The sequence below is a fragment of the Bombus impatiens genome, unplaced genomic scaffold, assembly GCF_000188095.3.
Source record: "Bombus impatiens unplaced genomic scaffold, BIMP_2.2 scf_0830, whole genome shotgun sequence".
Classification (NCBI taxonomy): Eukaryota; Metazoa; Arthropoda; class Insecta; order Hymenoptera; family Apidae; genus Bombus; species Bombus impatiens.
In genome coordinates this window covers 277,954-291,828 of record NT_177249.1, presented here as the reverse complement: position 1 = coordinate 291,828, position 13,875 = coordinate 277,954, and the positions used below count along the sequence as shown (strand labels likewise).

The window sequence follows — 13,875 nt, the reverse complement described above, 5'->3', positions numbered from 1 at the left end:
TACGCAGTATAAGAAAAATTAATATTGTTTTACAAATAAATAATAAATAAATTTTTCTTACACAATTCTCCGTACGTCTAGAGGATATTAAAAATTCTAAATAGTGCATATTAATGAGTAGATTACCATATATTTTCTTGTATTTGTTTATATGATTTCAATGTTTAAAAAAAAATATGTTTACAAGATGAAAAATATTTTTTTCGAGTTCCGATTGTACATGTGCTTCATAAGCAGTAAATTATAACTATATGAAATTCATTTGTATAATCATTATGAAATTGTTAAAAAATGTAAACTCAAGTCATCATGTTTCCTAATTTCTAGTATTTATTTTTATAATAGACATTACTTTTAAGAGGTTCAAAGAATTTAATATTATGTAATCATAAGACTCTATATGTAAGATTTTATCCTTAAAGTTTAAGGTGGTTTTAAGATCTTTACATACATATACATATGAAATGTGCTATTACTTCTAGAAATTATACGAATCTATATAAGATATTAACTGGGATAAATATAAAAGGAAAAGATTATATAATATCTTATTAGATTGTATTTAAATAAACTACCTTGCTTTTATTAATTATGTACAGTAAATTTGTCTTAATACATTAATTTAAACTGCCCTAAGTATTTTGGTTTCTCTAGTAGCCTCTAATTCTTCCATGAATTTCTTAACATTTTCTTTTCTCTCTTTCATAAATTGTGTATGTTCTTCTGGATCTAATTTATGTACAATTTGAATACCACATGATCGAGCTACACCAACAAACATTTGACAAATTTGTTGTAAGCTTAATAATGCCAAAGGTGGATCTTCTGCTTTAATACAGGCAATCTCGTATAAGTGTTTAAATGTTATTTTTCCTGCTACTTCCCCTGAAGAATATTATAATTTATTTAATGTATATCTACATATTCATATTTTACAATATAACATTTACCTGTTTTTATTTTTCCTTTTTCAATCCCAGCTGCTTGTTTCAAGAAATATGTTGCTGGTGGTTTGTGTATTACTAAATCGTAACTCCTATCAGATCTGACTTTAACACGACATGGTAAAGGTATGCCTTCTTTAATATTCCCAGTTCTTGTATTAAAATCTTTGCAAAAGTTCGCTACATTAATATTCCTCTAAAAGTAATAATGTAAATTTTTCATCAAAAACCTATATACTTTTTATAAAACTTAAAACAGTTGGATTGTTTAGTACAGTTACCGCACATAATAAATTACGATGTCAACTTACGACGTCGTAAAATACCCTAAATTTTAAATATAAAATATTTTAACCTGTCCTAGTTGTGATCCCAATGGTGGTTTAGCATTTGCCATTCCTGCGGGTATAGTTACCCGTAAAGGTGAAGGGTGTTCTACCTTTGATACTACTTTCTTGAGCATTTTCCCTTTTTTAATTGCCTTAGACATCTCTGTAGACTTTTATTCAACTGCTTTAATCTATTTAAACTTAATTTATTCAAGTTTAATTTCGATTTGATGGATATAAAATTGTTATATTTCTTTATTACTATTCAATAGCTTTCAATGCATAGAATCCAAAAATGCAAGTCTTAATTTTAAGAAATCAGCGGTTCCAGAGTTATACCTACGTAAAACTCATCAGTTTTAGCGTATTTTAGAGGTTAGTATGACACCATATTGCTCCTATTCGTAATCCAATTGGTCTACATAAATGAGCATTGAATTGAATATCGTTGAGTATTAGTTTGTATTTGTATGAGGATAAGGCATAATCCAAACCTAATCCGGGGAGGAAATTTCTTCTCTGCCTATTCCAATACTCACGATTCAAAATCTCGCCATAAAATGATTAACATCCACCTGCATTTGATACAGCCAGCGACTCCACTCATTGGACGAATTGTAGATAGAAGCCAACATGATGTTAATGTAAACTGTCAAATACGCTAAAAACACTCAATTTTATATACGGATAACTTTTTAACTACTAGATTCCTACTATTAGATAACTTAACTACTACTAGATAAATTAAGATTAGCATTTTTGGATTCTATGCATTGAAAACCATTAAATTGCAATAAAAGAGGCAATAATTTTATTTCCATTAAAGCGAAGTTCAGCCTTTATTCGTATCAAATAAGTTCAAGTTTTGTATTCCAAACGTTTTATGTAGTAATAAAATAATATAGTTATTTTATCAGGTTGGCCAAGCTTGAAAAGGAAGTTTACTATGCTATAGTATAAATACATATCAATTATTTTGGTATATGTCAGTGCAAATAAGCATTAAATAATTTAAAAATATTATTGAATTAAATAGATATAATCATTATAAGTCTTTTATAAAGATAACTAATCAATAACACAATCAAAATGGGTAAACGTCAGCATCAGAAAGATAAGATGTAAGATTTTTAAAAATATTATTTAGGTTATAATTTTATATTTTGCATTTATCGAATTAAATTGTTTGTATTTATTATTCTTCCAGGTATTTAACATATACAGAATGGACAACATTATATGGTGGAAAAAAATCTGGAAGTTCTGAAGCAACTGAAGATACAACATTTCGTCGCTTGCCTTATGATCATTGTTGTTTAACTTTACAACCTTTCCAGCACCCTTATTGTGATCCACAAGGAAACATTTTTGAATTAGAAGCAATATTAGAATATATAAAGAAACTTAAGCATAATCCAGTTACAGGAAAGCCATTAGACACAAAAACTTTAATAAAACTTAATTTTCATAAGAATTCAGAAGGACAGTATCATTGCCCAGTTCTTTTCAAATTATTCACTAAACACTCTCATATTGTTGCTATCAAAACAACTGGAAATGTATTTTCATATGAGGTAAGTGTTCATTAAGATAGAAAACTTTTATTCGTGATATATAGCAATATTTTTTTAGGCAATAGAGCAGTTGAATATAAAGGCACGTAATTGGAAAGATTTAATAAACGATCAACCTTTTACGAGGAAGGACATTATCATAGTACAAGATCCAAACAACGCAATGAAATTCAATTTATCTACATTCCACCATATTAAAAATAATATAAAACTTGAAGATGAAGGTAATATCTTACAAGTACATTTCAAAATAGAAATTTTCATTTATTGCAATAACACTTTTATATATACTAATATGAATAAATATGATATAGATACTGATAATTATTCTAGAAATGATAAGGGAACGTAATGATCCAAATGCAAAATTGAAAACTGTATCTATGGAAACTAAAGAAATATTAGCTGAATTAGATAGAGATTATAAACAGACTGAGACTAAAAAAGAAATCTCTAAACCAAAAGCAGACAAATTTAATGCGGTTTGTATATTAATATAAGTTATATTATATTTTCAAATGTTATATTTTATATATATATATATAAATATAGGCACATTACTCCACTGGTGCGGTTGCAGCTGGCTTTACATCAACAGTAATGCCAACAGAAACTACACACCAAGCAGCAGTTATTGCAGAAGATTTAGTAAGATATGAAAGAGTTCGAAAGAAAGGTATGAACACAATTATTACTATATATTTATATTATCTCTATATTTTGTTCGACTGAAACATTTTTTCTTTTTTTTTCAGGATATGTAAGATTAGTCATGAATTTTGGTGCTTTAAATTTAGAACTGCATTGTGATCTTGTACCAAAAACTTGTGAAAATTTTATAAAACACTGTCAGAATGGTTACTATGATGGAACAAAGTTTCATAGATCCATACGAAATTTTATGGTAAATATATGGCCATTTTGAGTAAGAGGTTTATAAATAATAAAAATGTTAACATTGTATTTTACTTAGATACAAGGAGGTGATCCTACAAATACTGGTAATGGAGGAACATCTATTTGGGGTAAAACATTTGAAGATGAATTCAAACCAAATTTAGTTCATCAAGGAAGAGGAATTTTATCAATGGCAAATGCTGGATCAAACACAAATGGATCGCAATTGTATATATTGTATTTCATGTTTACATACGTTTACAAATGGAATTTCATTAAAATCTAATAATTCCGTTCCATTTAATTACAGTTTCATTACGTTCCGATCGTGTAGACATTTAGATCGCAAACATACAGTTTTTGGAAAAATAGTAGGTGGATTAGAAACGTTAAATGCCATTGAAAAAATTGAAGTAGATAACAAAGACAGACCAATAGAAGATATAATAATACAAAAAGCACAAGTGTTTGTTGATCCTTTTCAAGAAGCAGATGAACAATTAGCTGCAGAACGTGCAGCCGAAATTGAACGATTGGCTCAAGAAGCTGCAAAAAATAAATCAGATAATGAAGCAGGAAAGAATGACGTGTTAAAAGTATATCGATCAGGCGTAGGAAAATATATAAAACCGAACAACGAAGAAGACAAGTAAAATCGCATTACATATATTTGTCGCTACGTATATATACATTTTTACAGCAATATTAATTGTTAATTATATTTGCAGGATCAAGAAAGAGGAATCAAGTATATCACCTATAATTAAAAAGAGAAAAATCGTAACAAACTCATTTGGTGATTTTTCGTCTTGGTAGCTATATAAATTATGAAGAAACTATGTAATAAGTATAGGTTATTTGAAATTCTATAGTATAGATTTCAATTTTACTTTATACTCTATAAATGTAAATAATTTTTATGACTATAAGGAATTAAACCATAATCTATATATTTTTATTGCTCCCATTATGATATATATATTGCTCCCTTATAATATATAGAATGTACTGAAAGGAATGTGATTTAATTATAAACATGTATGTATATAAATAATGAAGAAAAAAAGTTTCTTTTTTTCATAGACATTACAGATAATTACTTTGTTACAGTAAAAATTATACTTAAATATATTATTCTAAACGAATGAAAAGTTCAATATATTATACCAGAGATGATACATCTGCTTATATACACATATAAAGGTTAGACAATGAATGCTGGAAGTTATGAAGTGAGAGAACCGGGTTCTCCATATTTGATGTTTGCATTGCCCAACTGAGGGACGTAAATTGATCATTCAATTTTGACACTTTTTACCGTCATTTTAATTGAAAATTATCACGGGTTGAGTGTAATTTGTGCAACAATATCTACAGGGTTAATATATATTAAACATGGATGATCTAGGTGAGTAAAATGAATTTTAAATATTCAATTGATGAAATAACCTCAAATTTGAATCGATCATACTGTCAGAAACATTTATGTTTATAAGAATACTTATAACATATTATCATCTAATCATGTGTATTATTTATATCTTTTTTGAGTTCTAACTTTAATTTTTGCTTTAAAAATTTAAAAAATATGGAAATTGTGAAATATCACTTCTCTAATTTTATTTTAAATTTTTCAAATATGATATCAATAAATCGATGTTATAATTATACATGTATATTTATTTGTTCACACACACTTAATATAATATTTATATGTGAACAAGTATTATTGATAAGGAATGCTAAAGAAAATCAAAAATGCAATTTCTTTCTAATACATCTAAATATGACGTGACAATCTTAATTCTATTGTATTTCACTTTTGTTATTATTTATATATGTACATTCGTAAATATAAAAGGTATACATCTTATTATTTGTAACCAAAGTTGTATCATTATGTATACGTATTCCTTTCGCAGTAGTATTTTACATAATGTATTTAGATGAAAATTGATTAGGACTAGATTTAGTTGCAAAATATAGATGGCATGCTGTAATATTACGAATTTACGAGTACCAGGCGAGGTGAAGTACGTAACTGTTATCTGTATTACCATGGTAACATTTTGTTGCGTCACCGTTAAATGCATCACATGTTAGTTCGTTCATCCCCAGTAACTTTATTAATCGCGATACAGGTTTCAATTATAAATCTTTTTCCACAAATTCTTCCATCTTGATTTGCTTAACGCATCACTTATATCTATAACGCATCACTATAATATCTATATAATCAGTGTTAATTATATGTTTGTCATAATCATATGCGATCGCAATGAGTTTATATCATTACGTATTTATACCTTCAAGTGCAAACTATAATGTTAATAAGTAGCGTTACTATCATCGATTATCATTTTGAGATAAAATTACGCAATTGCAATGTAATGATCTCTATTTTTTAATAAAATTAGAATTTCTAAGCACCTCTATAAATAAAAGCTTCTAAGTTAATTTAAAAAACTGCGAAAAATTTGAGGAACACGGATGGTTGCACGTGGTGTATTTATTTATACCGGAAGAGATTTTCCAAAATCCGCATAATATCGCAAGTGCGCTCTGGGTTATCGTGTGCCAACGATTCTACGTATTTTTAGTGTATTTCACGGCACCGTTGTCCTCTTGTTTTAGCATTGCTCGGAGAGGATGGAAGTCGTGAGTGCGGGCGAGCGCCTGAAATATACTTGTACATTTGAACTTCTTGTTTTCCTCCCGTCGAATTCACTCTATTCACAGAGTATTGATACCACGATTCTTGCTCTGTTGTATTTCAACAAGCGGTGACAATTCATTCTACAATCATAGACAATAAAAAACGTATTCATTCAGCTTCTCGCATAAAATCTCAATAATACGTTGTGTGTGCGTGAGTAAATCTGTTGATTGTAGCAGTGTATTTAAACGTGAGTTTAAACGTACGTTAAACGTGTATTTAAACGTACTACTATTTATAAAGTTGCTTACCCTTGATGCTCTTTTCTCTTCTTTTTTTTAAATCTAATAGATTATTCTCCTATTTGTGGATTCGTATGTATAAAATTCACAGACGGCATTCAACAAGTGGTCGTGTGGTGTGTGCATCATCCCCACCACTAATCGATCGTCTACACAGCTCGGTCGTTCGCGATAGACAGTGAAGAGAAGCATTACCGCAGTAAAAGTGCTACATAATAGCATACATGCTTGTACGCGATGAATTCGTGATTTCGTATGAACTAACATAAAATAAGTAAACGGATATAAGTGTGATTATATTTTCAAGTGGTACGTTAAAAAAATGGCTATGGATCGAACAATGTACGGAAAAGTAGAACCAAGCGCTATTTATCAGCCCTATAAAATCACCATCACAAAAGGTTCACCACCAGGATGTGAGTCGATAATTCTTTTTATGTTTTTAACCCTTTTAATTTTGCGTGATTTTAATGCTTTGTTCTATAACATTAAAATAGAACGATGATATGAAATTATTTCTAATGATTACGGATGCATACGTGCATATATGCGACCTTTTTGCATATGTAATTAGAATACCGGTCTGGATTACTAATTAAAAATTGTTCTTGATATGCTTTCTTTTCATAGAATTAAAATTAGAGACATTAGTTAATATATCGATTTAGTATCTATGTCTGCGTTGGTTGTGTTCACGCAACTTTGCGCGATAACGTAATATGAACTTTCAAATTAAGCTCAATTGCTTCTGACGGTATTATTTTTCGTCAGTTCATAGTGTGCGTTAAAATGTTTTGAAAGGGATGAATTAGTCGTGCCATCCTTAAATGGTTTTATAAATATAAATAATTATTAAAATTAGCTAGTTTACATTTTAGTTAGATTACATTTACAAATATAAAAGGATGGGTTAATTTTATTCACGCATGTCTTTTTTGTTTACTATTTTTCAGTAACTAATTTACTACTTACTAATTTACCATTTCATGTTTTGATAAATTTATAATAGTCTTGAATCGTTGGCGGAAATGAATCTCTGGCATATTTTCAAAGGTTAATATATAAAGTAGCCAACCTTAAAGATACGAAACTTCAGATCGTTTTCGTAATTTATGAAAAGACTACTGCTATAAATTAAAAAAATTAATTATTATTATTTGAAACATTTTTTAAAGAAATCTTCTAAAATTAAAAAGTGTACATGTTTTGACTTTTTCGCATGTGCAATCACACTATATGTGGATTTAAATTATTTTTAAAATGCACATTTAATTCGGACTGAAGGGATGACTCATGATGCAACAGATCACATCATTTTTTTTGGAATACCTTTCACCTACAATGTGGGTCGCCTTGACACTAAACTTTCTGAAATAATTCTCGATGTCATTATTTACGGACGATCTTTTTATGGAAATCTATAAAAGAATGTGATACATAGTTCATTTTTATTTGTTTCGAAAGAAATTTGAATTAAAAATATTGTGTCGATATTTTCGAGTGGCGTCATCTGTTTGATCACACAGGAGACAAGGTGCTGATGTATCGACACAAGGGATCAATTTTATCGGTAGTGCCTCTGTCACTATATATGTACATAATTAATTATTAATTCTTAAAGATTCCTTTTCCATTTCTAATGTGAAAGACTTATAAATGCATATTTATATGCACTACCAATTTTTTCTTGCCAAATAATTTAGTAATTTATTTTATATGAGTTTTATAAAGAAAATCAAACATATGTATGTATATGTTTATACGATGAATATAATGAACAGCAATATGAAAGTTGTTATCATCAATATGCATTATTACATTTCTAGTCGTAATGCACTAGCTTTTTTAGAGATACAGGAAACTGCGCTTATTTATCATGCATTCCATTGCATAAAAGCTCATATAATGATCCAATGTGTGCGTAGGAATCTCTTCCTTGAACAAACCTTGGTTTGATTTATACATATCCATATGAGGCACGACAGTGTGTGATTTAACTTCCTACGCTTACAACTGGCATACATGACTCGAATAGGATTAACGTGATCCATTCTATTTTCACAAAACGATCTACAATTTTTTTACTCTTGTGTTACGAACAAATTCGTAAATCCTCTGATTGGAAGATACCGCTCTCCCGAAGGAAGTACAAAATCCAAAATAGTAAGAGAAAACCGTGGCAAAAGATGATAGGTAGTCGAAGTTATTCTTGGGTATTTTGTCGTCATGAATCTAGATGTAAACATATATATGCATCGCGTGAAAGAAGGTGCGAAACAGAGACGAAGAACGAGGTTGAAAAGAGGGAGGAAGGAGAAGAGGGACAAAGGAAGGAGGAGATGGGTTCACGTAACACAGATTCTGTAGATGCAAACTGAGAAAACACGTGCTGGCAGTCCTACCTGATCTCGCAACACATACGTGCCTCCTAGCCATCATATCTTCGTTTGTTCATTACCTTCGACACTTGCACGTGGCGATAATTTAATGTGGTATGAAATAATTTAATTTCATTTTTTGTAATCATATAGATTAATTGTAATACAATAACAATTATCTGAAGTGTCAAAGCATATCGTCATTATTAAATAATATAATTATGTCTACAAGATAAATGTTTATCCGTACGTGTGTATAATTGTACCAAAAGAGTAAGTACATACTAAGTAATAATTGTCAGGGAAGAGATCTATTGTATGTATAGAATGTTTCGGATATTTTCGAATATTAGCCAAATTAGAATCGTATAATCGTTGTCGTTCTTCATTTGTGTTTGTGTCCCACTGTTCGTAAACAGGACCGGAGGTCAGTCTTCATATCATCATCAATATTTGGATAGGTTACTCTCGAGTTAATCATAAGGGTTACACTCTTAAAATTTCAATTCTCATTCTGTTCTTCGGTGATATATTAAACTCCAATTTCTAGTGTCATTTGATTCAGTGTCATGTCGTTGAAAACACAGTGATATGACTATGACCGACATTACGAGACCTGTATCGCCGATTACACCGGCTCGTTTGGCAACGATCCAACGACACGCACGCTGGGAACAGTATATAAGTAAGTAAATTTGGTGCCAATGGTAATGCGAGTTAATGACAGTAATCACTAACTTTGTCTATGCAGAGATCGATGGAAATTATGATTGCATCGAATCCTAATTATAATTACGTGCTTTTTTGCGACCACGTTTTTGTTTTGCTTAATCAGATGTTAATAGTAATAATACATATTCGATGTAATACATTGAAAGCAGAAACATTTTGATTTAAATACCTGCGACTGTAATACTTCTATGATTTATTAAGTGTCTAGAGTCATTATCGTGTGTGTCCAATTTCCCTGAAATTTATGACGAAAGTGCGTTACGCATATCGTGCAATATTAATGTCCAAATTGACTGTATGATTCAGCAGTATAAAATAGATCCGGGGGAGCTCGGTAGGCTTCCTGCCAACCACGAATTTCATTCAAACGCGTTGTTATATTGATTCAAAGTCGACACGAACTAGATCTGAAACTCAATAATTCATCATTAATTAAAAAATACTACTGCATTAACATTCTTGTTTCATAATGTATAAAAATTGATCACCTTTCCCTTAAAGATCTACTTTATCGACAAAGCAAGAACGCAATATTTGAATTATTATATTCGTTTTCTTATCGTCTTCTAACCTTTAAGTTACGATATCGAGGGTCCAATTCAAGGAACATTTCAATTTCCGCGAAAGAGCACATCCATCCGATTCACAAGTAACTGTCTAGTTCAGGTTCTACCCGCGAACCATTTCTTCGTAGCTGGCTAGGTTGGTTTTCCTTGGCTTCGCGAACCAGCCTCGAGTTTCTACTTCCCTTGTTGTGAGAATACTCCCTCCATCTCCTGTTCCTTCTCCTTCTCCAGACCAGCTTGCCTCCTCCAGGCTTCTATTCTCCGGCTTCGAAGCCGGTCGCTTTACCGAGAACTTGATTGACAATCAGTACCGTTTTGCCGATCATCACAGGTTCACGTGCGCAAATCTCGCCGATCCGATAAGCACGTGACAGTTTGTTCTCTATATCGTGATTTTACATCGCCCAGGGGAAAGTATTGGACAGAGATAAACAAATAGAAAGGAATGTATCGTTGGTGTTGCACGCGATTACTGAAAGGCGAACGTGTATAAAGTATTTACACGGACGTTAGTTGAAAATTTCGCGAGGTTTGCGATATTATCAGTGTCAAATCGTCGACGATTTCGACGTCGATCAGTTTCGTTCCCCTCTCTCGATTAGAGAGTAATTGCACAGTTGCGAATAGAAGTGTGGAAACTACACGATCTCGCGAATATCCCACACGCGTTGCTTTCGATTCGACTGGAAATTGGTGGCGAAGTTCGACGTTCTCGGAACAGTGGGTGTGTCGCAGTTTGTCTCGCGATGGAAACAGGATGTGAGTCGCAGGCTGGGGCCGATAATCTCTACGAGTCCTACAATACCGAGAAAACGGAAACAAATCTTCTCAGTCTTGGTAAATGATTCTTTTATACGTGACTTTACGACGTTCACGGAGGTTTACCTTGTACGCTTATCTCTAAGCTTTGCTCGTTAAACAACGCTCACGTCATCGTCTTTTTTTCTTTGTTATTCTGCCATGAAATATCGAAAATATTTGAGTGTGCATATTTCCAGCGCAAAAACATCTTCACATAGAGCGCAAGCGTTGATGATCAATCGATATTTCCAGGTGGTAAGCGAGAAAAAAAGTTCCTCATTTTATTATCGTAAAGGAAAGACAGTTTTTATCATGGAATATAAAAATGTGTGAATAAACGAGCAATGTTAAAGTGGTTTACTTACTGAACTAGTTCATCTTGATACTGTTTTCCAATGAACTTGCCTAAATTTATACTGACTCGATGTTAGCAGCGCTCGTTAGTCGCTTCGATGAAAACTTAATGTGCTTATCGGTGTCGTTGACACCATTCTCGTTATTTAAACAACACAGGCAGCCATTTTATTACTGTTTGCGATAAATGTATACAAAAATTCTGATACACCTGAAGCAATATCTGAAGAAAAATAACAAGCTATGCCTCTTACTAATATCTTCTACGTGAAATTGGCCAATTTGTTTTATTCTTGCAAAGAGGTCCATAATTCAATTGCCTTCTTGAAATCATTAGGGATAATTGAAGATACTTCTCAGCGACGTTTTACAGCAATTATTTCTTGATTTCAGATGCGCTATTGGCAGACCTGCAAAACACAGTGTCATCGGAAGGAAATCATGTCGGTAGTAACGCCACTCCTGGTTATGGATCGCTGAACGGCGCGAGAACCACCGCCTATAGATCCTACGATAATCGAACTTCTCCGCTTCCGCCGCAATCGGTATGTAAATTTTCTTTGTTATATTTCAATAGGAAAAATTTTATTCTTCTCCATTTACGCCAATGGATTCAATTAACAGCGCTGTCAAATGTGAAAACTAATTTCGTATCATTTACAATGGGAAAAATATTTGTGTGACGTACTTATAACACAGTCACGGTACATTATTGTTGAACAATGCTTCGATACACGAATATTCGTATATCTCGGTTTTTGTAATAAACGGAGAGTGATAATTATTTGACAAAATTGGCAAAGTATTTAATAGAACATTAAATTGCAATATTCGTTATTAAACTATAAGTGTTTATGTATTTATGAGATACCTAAATGTGCAAAAACATAGAAGATATTCAAAGGAAATATTTTTTATAATATTTAGGGGGTGGATCAAATTTCTGTTTTTTTATAAATCGTAAATTTGTTCTATTAGTGATAAATTGTGAAAACTAACTGTCTTATCGATATCGCGTTTTATTCGCAGATGATTAGAGAGACTTAGTTGCTTTAGGTTGCGGTTTGCTAAGATAGATGGCGAGTGTGATATGTTCGGCGCGGCACGCTTTTCTCGCGGTTCCATTTTAAATTTTACGGTGACCTTCTCTCGAGTTTCCATAATCTTACGAAACGAAACGATCAAACGTATGCTAGCGCTTCGCTGAAAAATGGCAGTTGGACGACTCTGAAAATAACCTAGAATTTACGATTATGATTTCCTCGTTTAATCGGACAAATTGGCAGACACGGTCAATCAGTTGTATTTTTCTATCTATCTTATGTTTATGTATCTATCGAAGCCAACTTTGTATCACGATCATTCTTGTAACATATTTTTAGAGGCGGCCGTGGAAACGCGTTGCTAGAACTTGTCCAACACGAGTGATCTCGCGTCATGCGTTCAAAATAAAGTCGAAACAGAGGTAAACCTTTTCTTCCAATTTCAGAGGAAATTCTAAAGAGATGTTCGCAAACGAGCAACCATGCAAAATAGTTACATTCCAGTGGTTGGTGTGACGCAAAGAATCGGCTAAAATTAGAACCGATATCGCCTCTAAAATTAACCAGTCGAGAGTCGTCAAGCTGCAAAAAAGCTATAGATCCGTGAAAAAAATGGATATATCACGAGAAACGAGCTCGTATTACGTGCGTCCAGTCGGATCCTTTTAAACCTGCGATCGTTTATTGCCGCGAAAAGATGTCCAATGACTTAATCATCGATCCGTAATTTCATGATTAATCGACTCTGAAATATGTTCCATGATGATGAATCGTATCGGATTCCGGATCGCGAGCATTACTATCCGAAACTATTAACGGGCTGCATTCGATCATTTCGCAGGAAATTGACCAATTACCTACCTACAGTACAGTCACATTTATTATTACGTATTTAATATATATATATATATGTAAATCGAGTCGTTTCCAAATTTAGATTCTAAAAACAACGCTAGGCTTTCGTCAGCAATTGTTATAGATCACTGTAAAATAATTGAGGAGGTTTTCAAAAAAATACATAGAGTTATTGGAAATATGTGGCTGCCAAGTATAATATTTCATAGCCAAATAGTTAAATCATTATGGAATCTATATTTATTGTGTACCTATAAATACATAGTACTTTAATCCACTGAAGTCTAACGTTACGGTATTTTCTTCCGATATCACAAAAAGTCGTATTATATTTTTGATTTGAACTTTTGGCTTTCGTAAAATATTCCATCGTTTATTCTCTGATACATTTCTCGCATGTTGAGAAGACGATATATAATACTATAACTTGTGCCCCCCCCCCCC

General features: G+C 31.9%; 3 protein-coding genes and 2 long non-coding RNA genes across 10 annotated transcripts in view; 2 read left to right on the top strand and 3 right to left on the bottom strand.

Moving 5' to 3' along the window:
• Window positions 1–556: 556 nt before the first annotated feature.
• On the bottom strand, window positions 557–1,854 carry LOC100746709 (39S ribosomal protein L11, mitochondrial). The gene is made up of 3 exons (XM_003492720.4): window positions 1,300–1,854; window positions 951–1,140; window positions 557–885 (listed from the first exon to the last, which is right to left on the bottom strand). The coding sequence occupies exons 1-3, from the start codon at window positions 1,432–1,434 to the stop codon at window positions 623–625; spliced, it is 588 nt and encodes a 195-aa protein (XP_003492768.1). The 5' UTR covers window positions 1,435–1,854; the 3' UTR covers window positions 557–622.
• Window positions 1,855–2,182: 328 nt separating this feature from the next.
• Window positions 2,183–7,025, top strand: LOC100746586 (RING-type E3 ubiquitin-protein ligase PPIL2). The gene is made up of 11 exons (XM_024370577.2): window positions 2,183–2,394; window positions 2,481–2,847; window positions 2,906–3,071; window positions 3,181–3,329; window positions 3,400–3,523; window positions 3,603–3,751; window positions 3,821–3,972; window positions 4,055–4,393; window positions 4,473–5,152; window positions 6,379–6,613; window positions 6,752–7,025. Exons 1-9 carry the CDS (start codon window positions 2,363–2,365, stop codon window positions 4,558–4,560), a joined length of 1,566 nt encoding a protein of 521 aa, XP_024226345.1. The 5' UTR covers window positions 2,183–2,362; the 3' UTR covers window positions 4,561–5,152; window positions 6,379–6,613; window positions 6,752–7,025.
• On the bottom strand, window positions 6,151–6,841 carry LOC117152213. The gene is made up of 2 exons (XR_004462531.1): window positions 6,712–6,841; window positions 6,151–6,540 (listed from the first exon to the last, which is right to left on the bottom strand). It is a non-coding gene; the product is annotated as an uncharacterized LOC117152213 (long non-coding RNA).
• LOC100746469 (leupaxin) overlaps window positions 6,895–13,875 on the top strand; it is a 16,090-nt gene continuing 9,109 nt past the window's right edge. The window contains exons 1-3 of one of the 4 annotated variants that reach the window (XM_024370576.2): window positions 9,056–9,194; window positions 9,668–9,765; window positions 11,927–12,078. In XM_024370576.2, the coding sequence (XP_024226344.1) occupies window positions 9,190–9,194; window positions 9,668–9,765; window positions 11,927–12,078 (255 nt within the window). In that variant the 5' untranslated portion in view covers window positions 9,056–9,189. Of the gene's footprint in view, window positions 7,119–9,055; window positions 9,195–9,667; window positions 9,766–11,080; window positions 11,216–11,926; window positions 12,079–13,875 lie in introns of those variants that run through there. The other 3 variants (XM_012390619.3, XM_012390624.3, XM_012390622.3) reach the window with 3 other exon arrangements.
• On the bottom strand, window positions 9,651–11,902 carry LOC105681344. Of its 3 annotated transcripts, none has more exons than XR_004462530.1 (5): window positions 11,264–11,902; window positions 10,301–11,174; window positions 9,982–10,219; window positions 9,819–9,906; window positions 9,651–9,748 (listed from the first exon to the last, which is right to left on the bottom strand). It is a non-coding gene; the product is annotated as an uncharacterized LOC105681344 (long non-coding RNA). The 3 variants fall into 3 exon arrangements; XR_001102600.3 differs by lacking the exon at window positions 9,819–9,906 and having other exon boundaries at window positions 11,264–11,387; window positions 11,545–11,902; XR_004462529.1 differs by lacking the exon at window positions 9,819–9,906 and having other exon boundaries at window positions 11,264–11,897.